The 21221-nt window shown below is 50.1% G+C and overlaps 1 protein-coding gene across 4 annotated transcripts in view; it reads left to right on the forward strand.

Moving 5' to 3' along the window:
• The window catches only part of VWC2 (von Willebrand factor C domain containing 2), a 46912-nt gene that overhangs the window by 16211 nt on the left and 9480 nt on the right, over positions 1 to 21221 (forward strand). For all 4 annotated transcript variants that reach the window (XM_072955496.1, XM_072955495.1, XM_072955498.1 and 1 more), the window contains exon 3: positions 2960 to 3089. In XM_072955496.1, coding sequence (XP_072811597.1) covers positions 2960 to 3089 — 130 coding nt within the window. The remainder of the gene's footprint in view (positions 1 to 2959; positions 3090 to 21221) is intronic.

Below are 21221 nucleotides of genomic sequence, written 5' to 3' on the forward strand. Positions count from 1 at the left end.
TGCGCAGTTTTAACCGAGAGGGGTCTGCACTGACATCCATTATCTCTGCTTCTCTTTCTCCTCCGTGCGTGAATTAATCCTATCCGTGAAAGCACGACAAGGGCTGGAAACTGTTCTGGAAGTGTCACGCGTCCCCCGTGTCTGCTTGTGGGCAGGCCTCGGCGTTCAGCCCAGAGTCGCTTTGCAGCCACCAGGAGCCAGTGCGTCCGGCGGCAGGGGGGTTTCAGGGCACCTTCTCCAGCAATCACGGTAAAAAAAAAAAAAGTCCCAGACTGGGAATGTGATGGTGGTCGGTGCTCAGACGGCAGGACGCGGGTGACACAAGGCATCTCTGACCTCCCACCCAGCTCAGCTCACTGGCCTTTTCTGGCAGCAAAGATGAGGAAGGTGTGTTTGAAAGCTGGCTTTGAGAAAAGGCGACATTGCCAAGTCGGTGGGCATGCTGGTGGCTGGTGGGGAAGTCCTGCTGTGTAGACAGGAGGGAGCTGGAGGAAATGTCTAGAAATCAGTTTCTTGTGTGTGTGTGTGTGTGTGCATGAATTTTCAGAGCAGCTTTTTTGGTCACAGCCTGAAACAAGAACAACCCAAACGTCCCTAAACAAGAAAGTGGATAGAGGACCTGTGGTACATCCATTCAGTGGGACATTATCCAAGGGAAAGAAGTACTGGTGTGTGCTCCCACATGGACGGATCTCAGAGCCGTCGTGCTGAGCGCCAGAAATCAGACAAGAAGGGCATTGTATGTCGTGCGAAAGTCGTTTCTGCCTTCCAGGGTGGAAGGACGTTTGGGACACAGACCAGGTGGGAGTCACGTTCAACCTGCTCTCTGCTACACTTCAATAAAAATTATATATACACCAAAAAAGAATGTGGTTGAAATACATGCCTTTATATTGTTGTGAGACTGGCTGTAGCTTCTAAGTCTGTGATGCAAATCAGAGCAAGATGTTGTCCGTGGCCACGCTCTACAGATTTTTAGTCTTTTTTTCCTCCCTCCCTCCCTTTTCTTTCTTTCTTTCTCTTTCTTTCTTTCTTTCTTTTTCTTTCTTTCCTTCTTCCTTCCTTCTTCTTTTCCTTCCTTCCTTCCTTTCTCTTTCTTTCTTTCTCTTTCTCTCTCTCCCCCTCCCTCCTTTCTTTTTTCCTTTCTTCCTCTCTAACTGTACTTCATTTGCAATATTATGTCAGTTTTTGGCACACAGCATAGTGATTCAGTTAAACATATATATATATTCTTTTCTATTATGGCTTATTACAGGATATTGAAAACACTTCCCTGTGCTGCACAGTGGGACCTTGCTGTTTATCTATTCTGTGTACTGTAGTGTGTGTCTGCCGGTCCCAAACTCCTAATTTATCCCTCCTCAGCCCCCTTCCCCCCACCCCCGGTAACCATGAGTTTGTTTTCTATATCTGTGAATCTCTTTCTGTTTCATAAATAAGTTCACCTGTGTCATATTTTAAATTCCACATATAAGTGATACCACATGATATCTGTCTTTCTCTTTCTGACATACTTCACTTAGAATGATGATCTCCAGGTCCATCTATGGTGCCACAAATGGCGTGAGTTCATTCTTTTTCGTGGCTGCGTAGTATTCCATTGTATAAATACACCGCTGCTTCTCTATCCAGTCCTCTGTCGATGGACATTTAGTGCATCCATGTCTTGGCTGTTGTGTAGATACACCTTGTAACAGCCTATAATGGAAAAGCATCTGAAAAAGACTAAGTGTATCTATAGAGTTCTCTGTGCTGTACAACAGGTCTTTGCAATTTACCTATTTCATATAAAGTAGTACCTATCCATTATTTTTTAAGAGTGCACATGTACGCACACACACAGACACACACCCTTGAGTCCTGACTCCCAGCTGGGCTGACTGTGGCCTGGCGCCTGAGAAACATGCCTTTCAGTACAAATCGAGCTTTTGCTTCGTGAAATAAGCAGGCCATCCAGTGGAGATTTCTGTTTCTCCCTTTTCTCGTCTGTAGACAAAGACTGCATCGCTGAGAGTCACATGTGTTCTGTGACCCTGCCAACCCGGCCTCCCTGTCCGGGAAGCTCGGTTTGACAGCCCCCATGTCCAGCGTCCTCTAAAGCACATATTTCCAGCTTCTGCTTCTGCTTCCGATCGCTGGGTCTGCATGTGCTGTTTCTGCTTGGTCATGGGTCAACCCAGATGAAAAGTCACCGCGTGGGTGGTTTCCAGGAAAAAGATCCATCCACATCGTAGTCCATAAGAGTTGTTTCTAGGAGGATTCCTTGGCAGGGTGCAGCCTTTCCAGGAACGGCCATCGTGCCATTGGAGTGACCCAAAATATAGAACTGGGGCCAGTGGCTGGAGGCAAGTTGGAGCCAGGATGCGGGAGGACCAGGTGACACTGGGTGATGGAAGGGACTGACCCACGCGAGGCCTTGGAGGGGAGTGGCACCACCACGGACTTGGGAGCCGGAGCCCTGCCTCTGGTGAAGGGTCTGCCCACGGCCAGCTCCCTGATGCTTCCGAGTTTTGGTTTCCTCGTCCGTAAATAGGGCGGGTCGTGTTGGTAGGTGCAGTTTAGGGTCGCCTGGGAGTTAAGAGAGGTCCCATCCAGACAGCTCCTGGCCGGGCCCCCGGCTCCTTCCTCAGCCCCGCCCCTTCCTCTCCGGTCCTGCCGCTTCAACACGGAGATGCGGGGACGGGGGTCACCGGCAGGATGCCTGCTGCTCGGGCAAGAATTCAATACGCTGCCTTGATTGTTGCACTTCAGAGAAACACACTTGTCTTCAACAGAAAGCTCATTATGTGGACGAATTAAAAATTAGCTGCTCCGTGGGGAGCAGAGAGGGAGACAGAGACCCCGGGGGGCCACCCAGTGTTTACGCCGAGGGGACCCCCCTAAACCCCGGGGCTGGGTACGTCTGTATGTTGTGCGGTGAGGACGCTGACGCTGACCCTGACCGTGGCCTGTGTTTCAGGTGTCCCCGTGCGAACGGTGCCGCTGTGAGGCCAGCGGGGAAGTGCTGTGCACGGTGTCCGCGTGTCCCCAGACGGAGTGTGTGGACCCCGTGTACGAGCCCGACCAGTGCTGTCCCATCTGCAAGAACGGTAGGTGTGCCCCCCGCCCGCCCGCGGTCCCCGCCGGCTTCCTGGGGACCCGGGCGTGCAGGGCCCCGGGACCTGCGCCGCATCACTCGCACGCATCTCTGACCGCGGGGCCCCGGGGGGCCGGCGGGTGCGGGGCTGCAGGGATGCAGGCTGGCTCTCACCGGTCTCAGCACCCCCCCTGCCCCGGCTTTACAGGCGTTAAGACATTCTCTGGGGAGAAATTCAATTTCCACTATCGAAGGAAGTCCCTTATTTTAATTTTGCTTTGTTTGTTCTTGCAAAGCAGTTTCTCCGTTTCCAAGACAAAAATCAAACACGCTGGCTGGGCTCATTAATTTTTCATTACTAAGCAGGTGACACTTGGAACACGGCGGAATATTTTCCATAAGCAGCCTGGGCGGGAAGAGAAGGTGGGAAGAGAGCCCGAGGTGGGTGGATCAAAAGCCGCGTCTGCACGATGCGAGCGAGATGGCAGGGCGTCCCCGATCGTGCAGGGAAGCTGTTCCCTCCTCCCGAATGGCGAGGACGATGTGGCTCGCAGAGTAGGGGGGCCCATCGGGTCATCACCTTAAGGGCGCATTGACAAGAGTGTGCTCCCGGGGCGGATGGGATTAAGGATTGGGGCTCCGGGAGGGGCCGGTTTGATAGAGCATCTGAGTGCAGCTTGGAAGGGACATGACCGCGTCTTCAAGTCCACGAACGTGTCCCCTGAGGACTGGGATGGGACTGTCTCTGCGTGGCCCCCATGCGTGGTGCTGGGACACAGGCGGGGACGGAGCATCTCAGGGAGACGGAGCGAGCCCCTGGCCTGGGCGTCTCAAGAGAGGCAGCCGGCCAGCCTGCGAGGTGGGTGGCTGAAATCAGCGTGGAGCCGGACGGCGACCTCTGAACATAGGTGGACAGTGTCCGGAGATGCTCCAGAGGGCACTGCCTGTGGGGCTGGCTGCTCTTCTGGGCACATTAGTTATGAAGACGGGGGACCATCCCTCAAGGCTGAGAGCAGGGAGCCCGTTGAGCGTGCACAAACTCTTTAAAAAATAAATTGACAGCTCTAGCCGTGGGGTGGGGGGACGTGGACTCGGTTAGGGCACCGGGATGGCGAGGTCCAGGCAGCAGGTGGCGGGCGGCCCAGCCTCTCAGTGGCTGGAGGGCATTCAGCAACGGCCCGAGTACCAGTCGTCCCGACGTTTGGCACCTTCAGTGTCCAACGTGCTGTGTGTTCCCCTTGTCCCTTCCGCTCAGAGACAAAGCTCTGGTGTCGGTCAGGGGGCTCCCCTTGGGATGTTTGCAAAACCTGGGGAGACGCGATGTCAAACCCTGAGGATTTTTTTGATCCTCTGAAGCTTTCTACACGTTTCAAAGCTACAGACAAGTTGAAAAACTGCACCATGAACGGTTGTACGCCGTTCGCTGTATCGGCCTGTCGCTAACATTTTGGCACATTTGCTCTGTCTTGATCTCTGTCTTCGTCCCTGTCTGTATATAATCCAGCACCGTCCATTCATTTACTCTTTTGTCCTTTCCCGTGACACACACGCAGGATACACACCTGCTGAGGGACGTTAAAGAATTTTTTTATGTGTGTGGATCTTTTCGCCCTTAGGATTTAGCCCACTTTAGAAATTCTTTGAATTAATTCTTTGCCCATGGTGTGTGGCTAGGTTAAAAATTTTGATAAAATCTTAAAGCCATTCTTTTTTTTGTTTGTTTGTACTCAGGTTTTACATGAAGACATCATTTTATTTTTTTTTGAATAAGCAAAAAGCGTTCAAAAATAAAATCTGTACGAATAAGGTACAGAGAGGCGTGAAGGATGCATGTTTCTTACAACTATATTAAGGAGGGTTACAGGTTACAAAAGGATTTGGATGAAAAGGTTTGATCCAGTTACATCAGAACATCCCAGGAAGACACCTAGAAATAAATTTAAATGCGTCAAATCACAAAAGTCGTCTTAAGGTTTGTGGTAACGTGTTCACTGGATATAACGTGGCTTTCATCCAGCTCTAGCTCTGGGGTATTCCCACTGTGAGCGGGCAAATGGTGTTTGGACGTCTTGGTTAAAAAAAAACAAAACAGGCTTGAAAAATGAGAACAGTTTCCATGAGAAACAAACATTCTGTAATAATTGGTTGGGATCAGTGAATAATATATGGCCATCCTTCTCTGCCGCTGCCCACGGAAAGCAAGGTTTTTGTAAGAAAAAAGAGTCCACGTCTGATGGAGCACAGGTCACGGGGCATAAAAGGTGATGCCTTATGTAAAATTAAACTTTTTAAAAAAATTTTTTAAATAGACTTTATTCTTTTAGAGCAGTTTCAGGCTCATAGCAGAGCTGAGCAGAAAATACAGAGAGATGGCACAGAGCCTTCTCCACCCACACCTATGTCCTCCCCGACCCTCAACATCCCTCGTCAGTGTGGCATCTTTGGTGCCATCGATGATCCAACGTGGACACATTATTATCAGCCAAAGTCCACAGTTTACATGAGGGCTCACTCTTGATGGTGCACATTCTATGGGCTTTGACAAATGCATAGTGACATGTGGCCACCACTATGGTGTCGCACACAATAATTTCATCGCCCTAAAAATCCCCTGTGCTCCATCTGTTCCTCCCTCCCTCCCTCTCCCCAAACCTCTGGAAACCACGACCTTTTCATTGCTTTTGCAGCCGTGCCTTTTCCAGAGTGTCACTTGGCTGGAATCGTACGGTTTGCAGCCTTCTCAGACTGGCTTCTTTCGTTCAGCAATACGTCTTTTAAGCTCCTTCCGTGGACATGGAGGCCTTAGCCCTTGACCCCAGGAGGTCGTCTTCGGTTCATCATATTGTTAATGTTTTGACCTGTGGCACCGTTAGGACGGAAAGTCGCGGTTCAGCAGCAAGCTGCGCGAGTCACCTGCGACCGAGGAGCAAGAGTCTGAAGCCAGGAATGCCCGGGCTGTAGATAAATAATAATAAATAAATCATCGCTCGCCACAGATGAGTTAGTATGTATCCACTCTGTGGGCTTGTACACAGCCATCTCCCCAGGCTTTGCTTTGATAAAAATGGATGTTTGTGGGGGGACTGGTTTGGGGTTTTTTCCCTAATGATACAAAGAGTGTTGTATTGACGTGGAGAATTTCAGGTTTATCTCTGGTGCCGGGCGCCCTTCGTCTTGGTTGCGCCCGTGAGCATCAGACCCGGGAAGCCTCGCTCTGCATGCAGGCGCACTGTCTGCCTTTTTGTGCTCAGAGGAAGGAAACTGACCACCGTAGGACCTTGATGCCGGGGTCCAGCGCTGGTTCTCCAAGGTGGGTGGAGCAGCACACCCCGGGGGGACGATGGACCCCCAAAAGCACAAAGGCCCTGGGTGGAAAGATGGTGTGTCTCCTTCAGGCAGTCTGCGCCACTGGACGCTGGTTATCTGCAGCTTTCTGTCCACAAGGAAATGAATAGGGCTGTTTTGGGGAGGAAAATGGAAACTTTTATGAAGCTTTTAAGCCAAATGACACTTTAGATGATCAGAAGCGCCTTCATGGGGGATGTGTGAGCGGCACTGAGAATCAGACAGAGTTCTGTGTTTCCCCTTGCGGCTTTCACACAGCAGGCTGAGGTCATACGCAAACCCCATGCAGGGAGTTGGACAGGAGGGAATGGGGTGTGTGGGTGTGTGTGTCAGATTCACATCAAGACCCTCTCACAAGGAAAGCCTGCTCCCGTGTGGCCTCCACGTTGAATTTTTCCAAAATTCTTACCGCAGAAATGACACCGATCTCATGCAAACACTTTTCAACAGACGGTGCCGGGGCCATTTGGGAGATAGAGATCCTTATGGAAAAAAAAAATAAACAGAAAAAAAAGCTTAGATCTTTACTTAGATCACCCCCATCTACAAGCATTAACTCAAAATAAATCATAGACCTAAATGTAAGAGTTTAAATGATACATTTGTATATAAATTTTGTATAACATTTTGTATAAAAAATAGAGCATTTCCATGATCTTGGGGTGAGCAAAGAGTTCTTAGATTCAACACCGAAATCACAGCTCCTCAAAGGAAAAAAAAAAAAAAAAGAAAAGCCGATAAACTGGATCGCGTAGACATTTAAAAGTGTCACATTTCAAAACACATCATTACGAAAATGAGAATGCAAGCGACCGGCGGTGAGAAAATGTTTACAAATGATGCACCGGTGAAGAATTCCGGCATGCAGTGTTTATAAACAACGCATGCAACTCAGTAAAGAGGTAAACAACCCGAAACAAAATGGGCAAACATTTCCGCAGAGAAGGTCAACGGATGGTAAATTAGCCCAGAATCAGATGCGCAGCCTCCTTGGTCCTCAGGGAGATGAAAATCGGAGACACGGTCAGGTAACTGGTCTACCCGCGCCGGCTCAGCGGTGGGGAACTTTATTAAAAAGCGAAACGAGAACTTCCCGTCTGCCCCAGCCATTCCCTCCTGGAACTCAGTCCCAGAAGACGGAGAACGTCCACAGCATTACGTCTATGTGAATATTCATAGCAGGATTCTCCTTAGGCAAATAATCTGAATGGCCGTCAGTTGGAGAACAAATAAACGTGCGGTTAATACCCATTCAGTGGGCTATTATTCACCAATAAAAAGAAATATATGCGCCAACGGGGTTGAATCTTAAAAACATTATCCTGAATGGAAGAAGGTAGTTTCAAAGACCAAATAGTGTGTGATCCTGTGTGTTTGCAAAGTCTAAAGAAGGCAAGTTTATGTAGGTGGCCGAGAGCTGGAATCGGAGGATGGATTAACTGCACCGCACACACACACACCCACGGGTGCCCGTGGCTTTTTGCAGACTTCCTGTGCTCGGGGCCCCTGGGTGCGGCAGGGAAATACAGCTCCGCCCACAACTCTTCTTCCACCCACGTAGGTCCCTCTCTGCTTCCATCATGTGCTACACTTCGCCGGGTCATTCTAGACTCTTCCTCGTGAGGACCCGACTTCCCGGGACCTGGGGCGGCAGATGCAGGGAGCATGAGCGTCGCTAGGGGTCTCCAGACCTCCTGCAAGTCTTGTGGTCTTCTGGGACCCCAGACTCTAGGACACAGGGTTCACCCCACCACACCTCCAGGGCCTGTGAGCACTCAGACTTCCTGGGCCCCTCCTCGGCCACCCACAGTCCCTGATCCAGTAGGTCTGGCCGTGGGCCTGGGAATCTGCACGTTTAATGTGTGCCTCGGCGTTTATGGGGCTGCTGGCCTGGGGACCACCCTTGGACATCCACGCCTTTGAGGCCCTTGTTTTCTCCCTCTTTGATTATTTCCTCCCCGTCGAGTTTAACATGAGAAGCACCCAGCGAGGATCTTTTTGAGATCTGGATGCATTTTTCAAATGCATGATTCCGTGTTTGTTGTTTTTCTAGAGATTTTGGAGCTTCTAGAACCATGCAACATGTAGTAATATTTTTAAAATGGAACGCTCAGGGCAGAGAGAGAATAATTGTTGAATGGCCAGCAAGGAAAACTTACTGCAGATAGATGCCTGCCTTCATCCTGTGTTTAGTAACAGCTCGGTTTTAAAGACCGTGAGCTTTCTGGCAGCCAGAGCCAAAAAAACCATAAACTTAATAAATATTACCTACAGAGACAAACGCACTGGAGGAAATGACTTCCTCGTGAACCATTTTCCTAAAAAAAAAACACATAAATAAATTTATTTTTTGGTGTAAAACCTCTATCCATCTTCTTCCTGGCTTTTTCCGACCTGAACCAAAGTGCTAGCATATTTCTTCTCCGTGTGTCTGCTGGGTCCCTGTGCTTTGGTTTTGTGGCAACAGGATTCGGGTGGCACTCTGTTAGTCCTGATGGAGCCCCGCGAGCATCAGTTTCCTGCTTCAGAGAAGCGCTCGGATCCCCCGCAACACACCCCATCACGTCCTCAGCTAACATCCACGCTGGGCTCGCGGTGGCCCCGGCCAGGCTGGGATGGCCCGTGTCCTCAGGAGAGAGACTCAGGTAGCTCTCAGAGCTCCTCTCTGCCAAGCTGGACAAACAGAAGGGGTGGGTAGGTTTTGATCTCTTGAGTTCAGGAACTTAATGTTGTTCTCATCTCCTCCTGAGGGCTCTCCGTGAGCGGCTCCTCTTTGTAAATTTGCGGGTCGCTTAAAATGACACTTGTGTCCGCAAACACTGTGGCGAGAGTCTGAACTCTTCAGGTCAGTAAAGCAAGTTAGGTGCAGACTTCCCCCCATGATCACGATGAAGCCCTTCTCTGAGTTCAGCACATTTGCTAAACTTCCAGGCGGAAAAAAAGTGTCTTTTCCAGTGGCTTTATCTGGATGTTTCCTACAGCCCTGGATTTCAGACAGAGCTGGGACTCAGGTCGCAGACTGGCCTCCGACAGGCATGGCCACGTCCACTGTCCACCGTGACCTTGGACCTTCCCCAGGACCAGGCCTGGGGTCCCTTCTTTACAAAGACGTGCGCTCTCATGCCCACACCTGGAGAACTTTCTCTGTCCTGTTTCCTAAAGCAAGTTAATTTAATTCTATTATTTTTTATTGCAGGGTGGTTGATAATAATGTTAGTTGCAGGCGTGCAGCAAAGTGACTCAGTTACACACAGACATACATGTATTTTTTTTTCCGTTTGATTCTTTTTCTTTATAGGTTGTTCCAAGAAGTTGAATGCAGTTCCCTGTGCTTTGCAGCAGGTCCTTAACATTTACCTCCGTTATGCACAGTCGTGTGTGTCTGCTCGCCCCACACTGTCTTCTGATGGAAGGGTCGTGCAGACGCTGCAATTAGAGATGCTCTTTTGTTGAACATTTGGCGCTTTTGTTCAATGTTTGGAGGTTTTCTTTAGATTTTTGTTGGAGTCTGGGTGCGTGCGTGCATGTGCGTATATGTTACTTTTATAAAACACGTAGACCCTTATATGTATTTCACTGTGGACCCAAAGATGACTCAGGATGCGGTGCCTGCCCTTAATGAGCTCACCGTCTGGAGGGGACGCGGTTCTGGAAATAAGCTGTCTGCTGTTTGACTTGAATTACGATGAAGGTGGCGAGGGAGGGAGGGAGGCGGGGGGCCTGAGGACCAGCTCAGTAAACGTCCCGTGTACGCGGCCTCTGTTTGCTGCTCAATTGTTTCATTAGGATGTAATCCCAGGAGTGAGGTAATCGGGTCAAAGGCTTGGAACGTTTTTTTTCTGCTTCTGATACAGATCGCCCTGTGGTTTTCCAGAAGGTTACGCACAGTTTGAAACCTCTGGCTTCAGGATAACCTTAACCTTTTCTTAATTTAATTTGTAGAAAATGACGCCCACTGTTTGAATATTCATGTAACCTTTAAAATAGTTGGATGACTTCTTTTTTCCTGCAATGCATTATACTTCTCTGCTTTCTTAATAACTTTAAAGAGAACTTAAGTGGTTTTTTTTTTAATTGTAACACTCAGAAGGTGCTTTATTTTTTTTTTTTTTTGGCTTTTATGTTTTTATTGAAGTAGAGTTGATTAAATGGTTCTTGATGGTTGAAAGTCATTGACATGAAAACCACGTGAATTACCGCACAGCCCCTAAACAGAGTGAGGTCTCCAGATTAACAGCTGGACCGAGGAGCCTGGATTCCCGGGTCCTTTCTGAAATGGACACAGTGACTCCAGCCACAGCTACGATGTCCTGTGACAATTAAGTAACGCAGCGGGTTCAGAGGAGTTTCATTAATTCGATTCACAGACGTTGACTGATCCGTGTCCATCCACGGGAGATGAAATGGCAAAGAGGGAACAGGTCGTGCGACGGGAAGGGAGACTTCCCCACCGGACGAGGATGCTGAAGGGGAGTGGGGAGGGCTGCGGTCGGGGTGGGGGGTGAAGGCACCCCGTCTGCAGGCTGGGATGGTCCCACCAGCTGGGGCCTGGTGGCGGGGACGGAAGGATGGGCACAGACTGGCCCATGAACCACCTTCACGCCACGTTAGGGGTCAGATTTAATCCCGAGGCAACGAGGTGCCAGAAATGGAACATCACGATGGAAGCGGTCCCCCTGATGGGGCTTTAAGCTCTACTGAAAGATGCCCTTCGTTCAACATTCTGCATGGTCGAGTCAGACTGCACTCCTTGAAGAAGGGGTGTGGGACACCGCGGCTCTGGAGCGAGGCAGGTGCAACCTCGCGGCTGAATCCCTGGCCCCTTGTGGCATCTGCTCATCTTCTGCAGAGTCTGCCCCTGCAGGTGGGCGATCTTCCCCCGGGGACGGAGTGGCTGGAGGTGGGGAGGGAGGGTGTAGCTCAGTGGTACAGCGCGTGCTTAGCATGCACGAGGTCCTGGGTTCCATCCCTAATACCTCCATTAAAAAAATTAGAATAAATAAACCTAATTACATCCTCCCCTCAAAAAAACAAGCAAAAGGAAAAAAAACAAAGTGCCCCCCAGCACCAGATTTTCTTTCAAAGGGCCCCTAAATTTGTCACCACGGTGGGTCACCCCGCCTCAGGCAGGAGGAGGGCCCAGAGCAGCAGAAGAGGTCAGGATTCCCGGCGTATTTCACAGGCAAGGCGCTCTGTGCTCTGGAAGGCTGATTACCCATCCACACTGCTTGGTTATCATTTGTCGGTTAAAAGCTGCCTGGTCATTGACACAGCAGTTTCAGGAATGTCCAGCCCATGTCCTCAGCGGAAGGGAAGTCAGTTGTCCCCACATACAATGAAGCAAGCAGTTCATCCGAGGCAAATGGCATCTTCTCCGAATCCACAGCGTGATCAGTGGCACCACTACCAGAGGTAGCTTGAACCACCTCAGAACCCTTAGCGGGGATGCGCACGGGGAGGAGTGAGCTGTCGGGGTGGACGGTGTGAAGGCGGGTGCTTCCCGTGCACAGTGTGTCCAGCCTGTCCCCAAGCCAGCGGGGGCGGCCACGGGACGTGCAGTGCCCGCTTTGTGGATCAGACGACGCACTGTGCTCCTACGCCAACAGCAAAACCCCAGACCCTTTCCTTGTCCTTCAGGAAGATAAACTTCAGGTATGAAAAAGAGCCCGTGACCCCAGGAGGTGTCTGTAAAGCACCGGTTCTGAAAACTGCCTCTCATCTCTCCTAAACCAGATGGCGTCACTTAAGGGCAGTTACAATGGGGGCATCTTGACAGCTGGGACCTGAATTTACCTTTAATCACCCATTGACCGAGGGTCTATGAGAAACCCCGTCAGCCAGGATTGAGGAAAGCATTACTTAAACCGGGGGAAAAAGCATCCGCGATTAATTGGGCGCACTCCCCTCTTTTAGAAAAGAAGAATTGTGGGTCTCTGAAAAGAGGGTCCCTGGTTAACCTGCGTTGGGACCTGGTGCTCAGTGTAGCTGGAACCACTCACGGAGGAGGTGAGGTCGCCGTGGGTACAAAGGTGCCCTTTAGACTCCGCCCCCTGAGAGCATCCGATGCAGGTGCGCCTGCATCCAGGTCACCTCAAAAGGTGGATGCAGGCGGGGAGGGTGTAGCTCAGTGGTGGAGCGCCCGCCTAACGTGCACGAGGTCCTGGGTTCGATCCCCTTACCTCCACTAAAAAAAAAAATTGTTTTTTCATTAAAAAAAAAAGTGGGTGGACACTGAAAGATGGGGGTGCGATACAAGACGGACCTTTATGACTTTAAAGCTATTTCTCAGAAGCCTTCAGAGTCTGGGGAGCTCGATTCAGAGAGAAACACTTTCCAAACTGGACCGGAGGACTGGAAGAGGCTGTCATGGTTAAACGTCTGTCGGTCTTTGCCACTGACGCCGGCGAGTCTCGGGCATCCTTCCTCAGCCATCCTCTTTGGCTGCACCGAGAGGACCGCCTTCCGTTCCTTGGTTAATTCAGACGTTCTCTCATCTTAAAACACTTAAAACAAGAGGAACAGTTATTCTTTGAAGACCCGGCCCGCACCCCTTCCCCTGCGGGGCTTGGAGAGATGCATGAAGTGCGGGAAGCGGGGCCTGGGGGAGGCTGGGCTGCTGGCTCCGCTCCACCCGCTGCTGCGGCCACATCTGGACATCACTTGGCACATCTGGAAGAGGCAACAGATAAAATGGGAGAGAATGCACATGAGCTTGCCTTTAATAATTAAAACATATATATTATTTAAAGCAGGGGATATGCTTTGGAAAGTCGAATGCACGTGATTAATATTGACAAGAAGTATCACACACGTGTCCCCCCCAAACCCTGAAAGTTGTTTATCTCGTACTATTTGGATTTTTAAAGGCCTCTGGCGGCCGCTTGGACAGGCCCAGCGCGCACCCAGCCTCCCAGCCCACCCGCAGGGCCCCGGCCCCCCTGCAGCCAGCCTTCTGGGCTGAACCCACCCGGAGACGGGGCCACATCCCGGGTCACTCCCTCCGCTGGGAAAGCATCAAAGCGTTCCTGGAACGAACAAAACCCCACCTGCTTTCAAGGGTCAGTGCCGAGGCCTGCGCCCTGCTTTCTGCGTGCTTTGCACCGTCACAGAAAACGCGGCAGGTGTCCGGCCTCGGCCTAGGCCGCCATGACCTGCTCTTTTCCCGGGCGACAGTGGATGTCCCCAGAGCCAGGGCACACAACTTGCCCTGTCCCCCCACCCCCGTTCTCCCGTCCTCGCCTGTGCCTGCAGGCGGCTGTGTACATTCAACTGTCAACTAACATCCCTTTGCATGTTTCCAAGGTCTGTCCCTTCTAAATGAGACCAAGGGTCCTGCCCTTACTCTGAGAGAAGGACGGTATCAAGCTCCCTGAGACCCAGGAAGGCAGTCCAGTCTTTCCAGCTGTTGCAAACACCTTCCTGACCCTCCACCCCACCTCCTCCTCGCGCTCTGACCCGCCGTGAGTGGCAGGGACATCTCCCGCCCGAGGGCTGCAGGCCCCAGGCTCCGGGAACCTTGCTCGCCGAGACAGCCCGCTGTTCATTATGTAAAATACAGCATCAGAATAATAAAGAAATGGAGCCAGCTCCCTCCGGGGCCCAGGAGGAACGGAAAGTCTCGAGGAAGGGCTCATTCATGAAGATTTTATGAGCAGAGGGCAGAAGAAAAGGATATTTGTTTTAAAGAAAGCTATTTTGGTCCGATCCAGCCTTTAGAAGAACTTTGTAAGAGGATGTAAATTTGGTTTTTAAAATAATAGTAATAATAATGAAATCCAGTGCCTGCAAGACGGGCCCCCCCCGTAACAGCCTTCCCTGTAACATTTTGCCCACAAAATCTAATCAAACGGACCCAAATTTGTCTTGTGTTCTGGAGGCGCGTGCAGGGGATACAGAGGAACACTTACCTGAATGTCTCCCATGATTTCAACTCAGGCTGCCTTTCCAGGGCCTCACAAAGTGGGGGGAAAAAATCCAAAATTTCAAAATCCTTTTTGAAAAAATCAGCAGGAAGATGCAGTCGTCATCCCGCAAAGACGCAGCAGCCGCTCTGGCAGGACGGGAGATCCCGGGGAGGTGATGGGCGTGGACGGAGGTGAGCTGTGTGGCCCTCCGTCTGAAGCGTGCTTTCCTGTTTAGCAAATAATCATCTCCTTCGCCATGAGCTCCAAAGGGAAAAAAAAAAATTCTTTTTAAAGGAATGAGATGAGGAAGGAGGTGAGCAATTAGCAAACCTTTAGTATCGATTTTCCGTGTCTCAAAGCTGTTGCAGGTGAACTTGTAATTGGCACAGACCTCGTCTAGTCGCGGATGGGGCTGCAGTGAACTCAGGGATCAGGTGCAAATAAATCGGAAAACGAACTGCTCAAGAGCATCCGTTTCTAGGTCACAAGTTAGCAGTGACCACCCTCAACCGGGCATTCTGACAGCCTCTTACCCTAGATCGACCAAACTCCTTTTCTTCTCTTTTTCTTTTTTTAAGATCTTATGACAAATTATTTTATTGTTCAGGCTCGTTTGCAATTGCAGGGTTTCTGTATTTGCACAGAAAGAGAGACAGCCGCTTTGTATATTGGCTCTGATCGTGGATGAACAACAGTAAAAACTTAAATACTGTGAGTGTCATATCAGTGTTTTTTTTTTAACAATATAACATTTTTTATTGATTTATAATCATTTTACAGTGCATATCAGGTTTTTTTTTTGTATGCTTCAGATAGAGAATCAGTGTAGCTCAGTTTTTTTTTTTTTTAATAAATTCAATTCCCGGACTCGGAGCAAAGCTTTTGGAAATGAATGTCGTCAAAGGTAAAAACGTCTAATGTGATTGCTCATTCTATTTGAGATGCAGGTTTTAAAAGTTCAGTGTCGAAAGTGAAATTATTTTTTGATTGCTACGATGAATACATTGTTGGCAGAGCAGAGCGTCCTTATAGAAACATGACCTTCCTGAGTCCCTTAGGGAACCAGTAGAGCGGCGATGCCACTGGGGTGGACTGTGATGACATTATTCTTCTTAATTTGTTCCCACATTGGTTGCCTGGACCCATGCCGGGGTCTTAGGCCAGGCTGAGACCCCTTGTCTCGATCAGAGACATTCCATTTCCGATCGGATTTGCACAGCCAAGAACCAAGTCGACCCTGAGGCTGGAACAGCACTGGAATGGAGATGGGGAAAACCTCATTTGCAAATCAACTTCCTAAGCCCGTTCAGGTGGAGACACCAAACATGCAGGAGGGCGGAGGCAAAGGAGGGGGAGCTGGATAGAGAGGGAGGGACGTTCATGTGTTTCGTGCGGACCTGGAACTGATGCAAGTCTCCTTTCCAGTCCTTGTACGGGGTTTTCCGGTGGTTGTCATGGCAACCGTCACCTGTCCTGGCGCCAGTGGGTGTGTCACTCAGCAGCTAGCGCATCGCAGTGGGCGGACAGCGAGGCTCAAGCTCTCCTGGACGTCCTCCTGGGCCCGGCTGGTTCTGCCTGGTTCTTGTTTTTTTGTTTTTGTTTTTTTTTTTTCCACTCTGGCTCCTGAAATTCAGACAAGAGCCACTGGTTTCCATTCGAGGGAGGAGCAGGGGTGTGATTCTGGGGCAACAGCCTTGGTGACAGCTTGTGTCCAGACAAACTGATACCCCAGAAGTAAGTCGAGAAGGTGTAGTTGTCCAGATTTTAAAATATTTTCAGAATTTTGCGATATACACACACATATATCGTCTGAAAACTGAAAAACCAAACCATTGTTTGCTTTCAGATACACCTAGAGGGTATTTCCTTTTGAGAGAGAGTTCAAGGCAGAAGCTCACAGTTCCTGTGTTCTGCCTGTGAACGAAATTTCAAAACACTTCCGAACGTGCGCGCCGTTAACTGCCAAAGAATATAAGCCCTGATAACGTGCAGCTTCCATCTCTGAACTCTCAGTTCTTCGCTTTGTGTGCCATTAAAAATTGCCTTTACAGCTAATAACACGGTGACTATTGAAGTGACTTGAGAACCTTTACAAAAATGACCCAGTTCTTTAAAAAAAAAAAAAGGTTAAACCTATCCCATAGAGATGTGCGGACTTTAAATTAAGAATTACAGCCGTGATGCTCAGGGAGCTAATTTAAATACCCAGAGCTCAGTGGACCATTGCAGACGTTTCTCACCCTGCCTTGTGTAATCAGACTTAATTAAATTTAGACATTCCTCGAATGATCGCTGAAAACTGTCTCCAACATTTTGCAAAAACTGATCTTAAATGCAGGGGAAACCGGTATCGAGAAATAAGCTCAATTATGAACTTGCCGGGCCAGGCAGGGGCACGGGGGTCCCCGGGACACGTGAAGGACTCTGGGGTCCCCTTTATTGGCGGAAAGTGAAGAATGGGCCTTCACTGGAAGATCCGCCTTGGAATCCCAAAGGCCGGATGAAGGAGTTCTGGACGTGGACCCAGAGCACTTCATCGGAACGGGGTTGGGGGGCTTCTGTTTGGGGGAAATCACTGGCTTTGTGTGTCTTCTTTGATCAAAGCTGGAAAGCATCCATGAAAAAGCGAGCTTTATCCGCTGCATCCCACTTCATTTTACAAAGTACTTGACGAGGCTGATGGAAGACACCGGACTATGAAGAGATGTCAACTTTAAAAAAGGAATGCAATTTGAATCAAAGGAGAGAAAAAAAAAAAGTAAGCTTAATAGCAAAGTTAGGACCTCCAATGCTTTCCAAAGGTCACAGACACATACTGGAGATGGAAAACAAACTTCACTTTACACTTGCGAGTGGCCAGCGGGGCAGAAATTTAAAAAATCTGACCTCTTACGTGCCCCCTGGTGCTAATAAGACAGATAAAACATTTTGCTGAAGAGGACGGTGTTTCTTTCTTTTTCTGAGGCCCTGGAGGAATTGTCCCATTAGTTCGTACGATATAACATAATTTTTAAAAACATCTTTGACATCCTTACAGAAAACAGAACCATGAGGTTGGAAAGTCTGCTTTTAGCCTCTTGTGTGTGCGATGGGGTAGCACCAAGCGGAGCTCGGAGGAAGGGATGTGAAGACAAGCCAGAGCTCTGCAGCCCGGATGAGCGGGTCTGGGAGGATCTGGGGAACCCAAGTGGGGGTTCACAGCAGCGCTGGGGCGAGGACCGCTGCCCACGTGGGCGAGCCTTGTGGTAGGAGCCGGGAGGCAGAGCCCGCTCGTAATATTAAGAAGGTCATGATCATAACTGTTATGTATTTTTCAAGGCCCCCGAGTTTCCGGGAAATCCTCTGAGCTTTTAATCAATATTGTATCATTTAGAGCTCATGAAATAAATATGAGGTACATTTTACAAATCAAAAAGCAAGCCTCAGAGGCGGTCTGTAAGGTGCCCCCCGTCACACAACTATTAAGGGTTGCTAAGGACTGAATTACTCCCGGACTTGGAGAGGCCATGGTGTCCACGTGCGAGCAGTGTCCGGCGCTCTGTCACACGGCCCCCATGCCGTTAGAACTGGGGGCACTCTGCTCAGAAGTGCCTGGAGTCCCACCGACATTCTTGTTTGTGCTGAAATCTGTTTCACAGTCTCATGCCTGAAGCAGAGAGAAACCTGGGGGAGGTCTGGGGAGGATGGACGCCTTCCATACGAACAGAGATGCAAGCAGAAACTGCGTCTGGCTTCCCTTCCTGAGGCCGAAGGCCCCCGCGTGGTGCCCGGGGCTGGGGGCCAGGACTACGTGTGTCGGACCAGTGCCCGTCGGAGCCACGCCATCACCGGAAACGTCCTGAGACGAGAGCTGCACACAGATAGAACATCACTGGGGATGCAGCGGGGGGTGGGGGTGGTCCTCCAACAGGAACCCAATTTACCACGGAGGTCAGGAGCCCACGCTTCGAGAACCCACAGTTACCGCACTGGCATCAGAATCACGATTTTATTGTTCATCTTCCCAAATGGGTGAGTCTCACTGGGAAAGTGTAGTCAGCTGACAGAAATTAACGTGACTTAATTTCTGGTAACCGTAGTTTGTCGGCTTTCGTTTTGTTAAAATGTTACGGTCTTTTCTTGGGAATCCTGACTTGGCGTGAAAGGATCTTGGAAGGTCGGTGTCCTGAAGTGTGGACTTCCTGTGGCTGAAGACGGATCTCTGTTTGGGGCAGTTCCTCTTGGCCCCAAAGGTTCTCTGTGGGAGGCAGGGTTCCCAGAGACGGGCCGTTGTGTGTCATTTTAGCAGATGGGCAACATCCCTTTAGTGGTTAACTTGCAGCAGAAGCAGTAGATATGGAGGTGAACGTAAAGGAAACAGACCCAACGTGGGGTCAGAGTTTCTCTCCCCCGTTACCCCCTGGCCTGAGCTCCTGATGTCCCCCGAGGGACATGCCTTCCTAATTTGGGGCCCTGCAGAATTGAGGCTGAGCGTTACCTCCTAGAAAGCCTGAGAGTCTGAGACAGACAACTTTTCCCCTGTATCCTCATCACTCCACGTTGTTGTCATCACTTGCCTTGCTTCTCCCGCTGGACTGTGAGCACCAGACGGACATCTGTCTCGGTCTCCACGGTGACCAAAGAGTTGCTGACACATAGATTCGCCCCCGCGCGTCCCTGCAACTGCCTGTGTCTCAAATTAGTCCATAATTTCATGACACAGGAAGGCGTCCATCTCCCCTTTTCTGTGTACTGAGCGGTATGTAAATTTCCCGAGCATCACTTGACAGGCAGAAACCCTGGCGTCTCGATCCCTCTGCCACCTCGGCGCTTTGTGCCGCGATGAGGTAAAATATTATGATCCAAGTATCTGGTTGTTTCTCGCTGAAGGAATAATTAGCGGGCTGGCAGATTGCATCGGTGAATTATTCAGCGTGAGGCTGTGGATTTGCTCCCCGCAGAATTTCACTCTGGCTGGCAGGGAGCAGAAGGGCCGCGCTGCAGAGCTTGGATGGATGTCTTTGAAAATGTCGTCCCCGGCTTTGCAAAGAGCTCTAAGAGGACACCAGGCCAGAGAGGATGGATGGGTTTTATAAGGGTCACTGGCAGGGTGTCAGGCCTTCCCGTGGGAGGCAATATGAGGAAACACAGAAGGTGGAGGATTCTTATAGCATGGTGACCGATGAGGCTCTGACCCCACCTCTGGTAACACCCATGTCGGGACCTTGACAGGGGACGCGCTGTCTGTAAGCCGTGGCTTTTCCCATTTCACCTGGCGGCACGATGTCACCGTGTTGCGGGGCTGTCACGTGGGTCACGTGGGAGTGCACATGTGGCCCTGAGCACAGGCCTGGGCTGCGGTTGTTGAACACCGGTCCTGTGCTGTCACCGTGACCCTCTTGGGGACACACGTTTCATAGCGTCGAGGAATTATGTGGCCGACAGAGCAGGAGACCACTGCCGTTAAAAGCAGACTTGGTTTTGCTCGCATCTCCCGGGAGGAAGGGGCCACGGGTGGAAGAGCCAGGGTCAGCCAGCAGTCCAAGGGAGAGGACACTGTGCGCAAATGAGCCTTTACCATGGTTTCTGCTTCTGTGGGGAGGATCAGGTAAGGCAGGGTGTGCAGGCTGAGGACTAGTACTTTGAGTAACTTCAGGGCTTGGGGCCCCGGGGTGCCCCTTGCTGTCTGGTCCCTGGCCTCGGGGGGGTCACAGCAAAGGAATGGTGGCCCCGAGTGTGAGCCCCTTGGGGAAGAGGCTGGAGGTTAGATCACATGTGGAAGGCGCCCTGGGGGTGGGGGTGGGGCTGGCTTCCTGTCTCTAGGAGTTAGCCGAGCTGGGAGGGGCAGCCCCCAGGGGCAGGGGGCCCTGGACGTCGCAGCCTGAGAGCTCAGGAAGTCACACGCTGGCCGATGGAGCAGGGCTGCCCCGTGGGCCTCTTCCCTACGACCCACGCACAGGCTGGACCAGGCTCTGCGAGGAAACACCACGGGCGTCCTTTTTCTTTTCTTGTTTTTTTAAATTGAAGGATAGTTGACTTACAATGTTGTGCTGGTTTCAGGTGTACAGCAAAGTGATTCAGTTATGCATATATATATATATATATATGTTTTTTTTTCAGATTCTTTTTCATTATCGGCCATTACAAGATACTGAATATATTTCCCTGTGCTGCACAGCAGGACCTGGTTGTGTATCTGTTTTACATACAGCAATGTGTATCTGAAAATCCCAAACTCCTAATTTATCCCTCTCCTTCCTCTTCCACCTGGTAACCATAAGTTTCTTTTCGATGCCTGTGAGTCTGTTTCTGTTTTCCAAATAAGTTCATTTGAATCCTTTATTTTTTTTTTAGATTCCACATAGGAGCGATCTCATATGGTATTTTTTTTCTCTTTCTGGCTGACTTCACTTAGAATGACATTCTCCAGGGACATCCATGTTGCTGCAAATGGCGTTATGTTGTTATTTTTCATGGCTGAGTAGTATTCCATTGTATAAATACACCACAGCTTCTTTATTCACTCATCTATCGATAGACATTTAGGCTGTTTCCATGTCTTGGCTGTTGTAAATAGTGCTGCTGTGAACATTGGGGTGCAGGTGTCATCCTGAAGTAGATTTCTTTCTGGATACAAGCCCAGGAGTGGGATTCCTGGGTCATATGGTAAGTCTATTCCTAGTCTTTTGAGGACTCTCCACACTGTTTTCCACAGTGGCTGCACCCAACTGCATTCCCACCAACAGTGTAGGAGGGTTCCCTTTTCTCCGCAGCCTCTCCAGCATTTGTCATTTGTGGACTTTTGAAGGATGGCCATTCCGGCTGGTGTGAGGTGATGCCTCATTGTAGTTCTGACTTGCATTTCTCTGATCATTAGCGATGTTGAGCACCTTTTCATTTCAGCACCTTCCTGTGAA

This window comes from Vicugna pacos, chromosome 36 (genome assembly GCF_048564905.1).
Source record: "Vicugna pacos chromosome 36, VicPac4, whole genome shotgun sequence".
NCBI classification, from domain to species: domain Eukaryota; kingdom Metazoa; phylum Chordata; class Mammalia; order Artiodactyla; family Camelidae; genus Vicugna; species Vicugna pacos.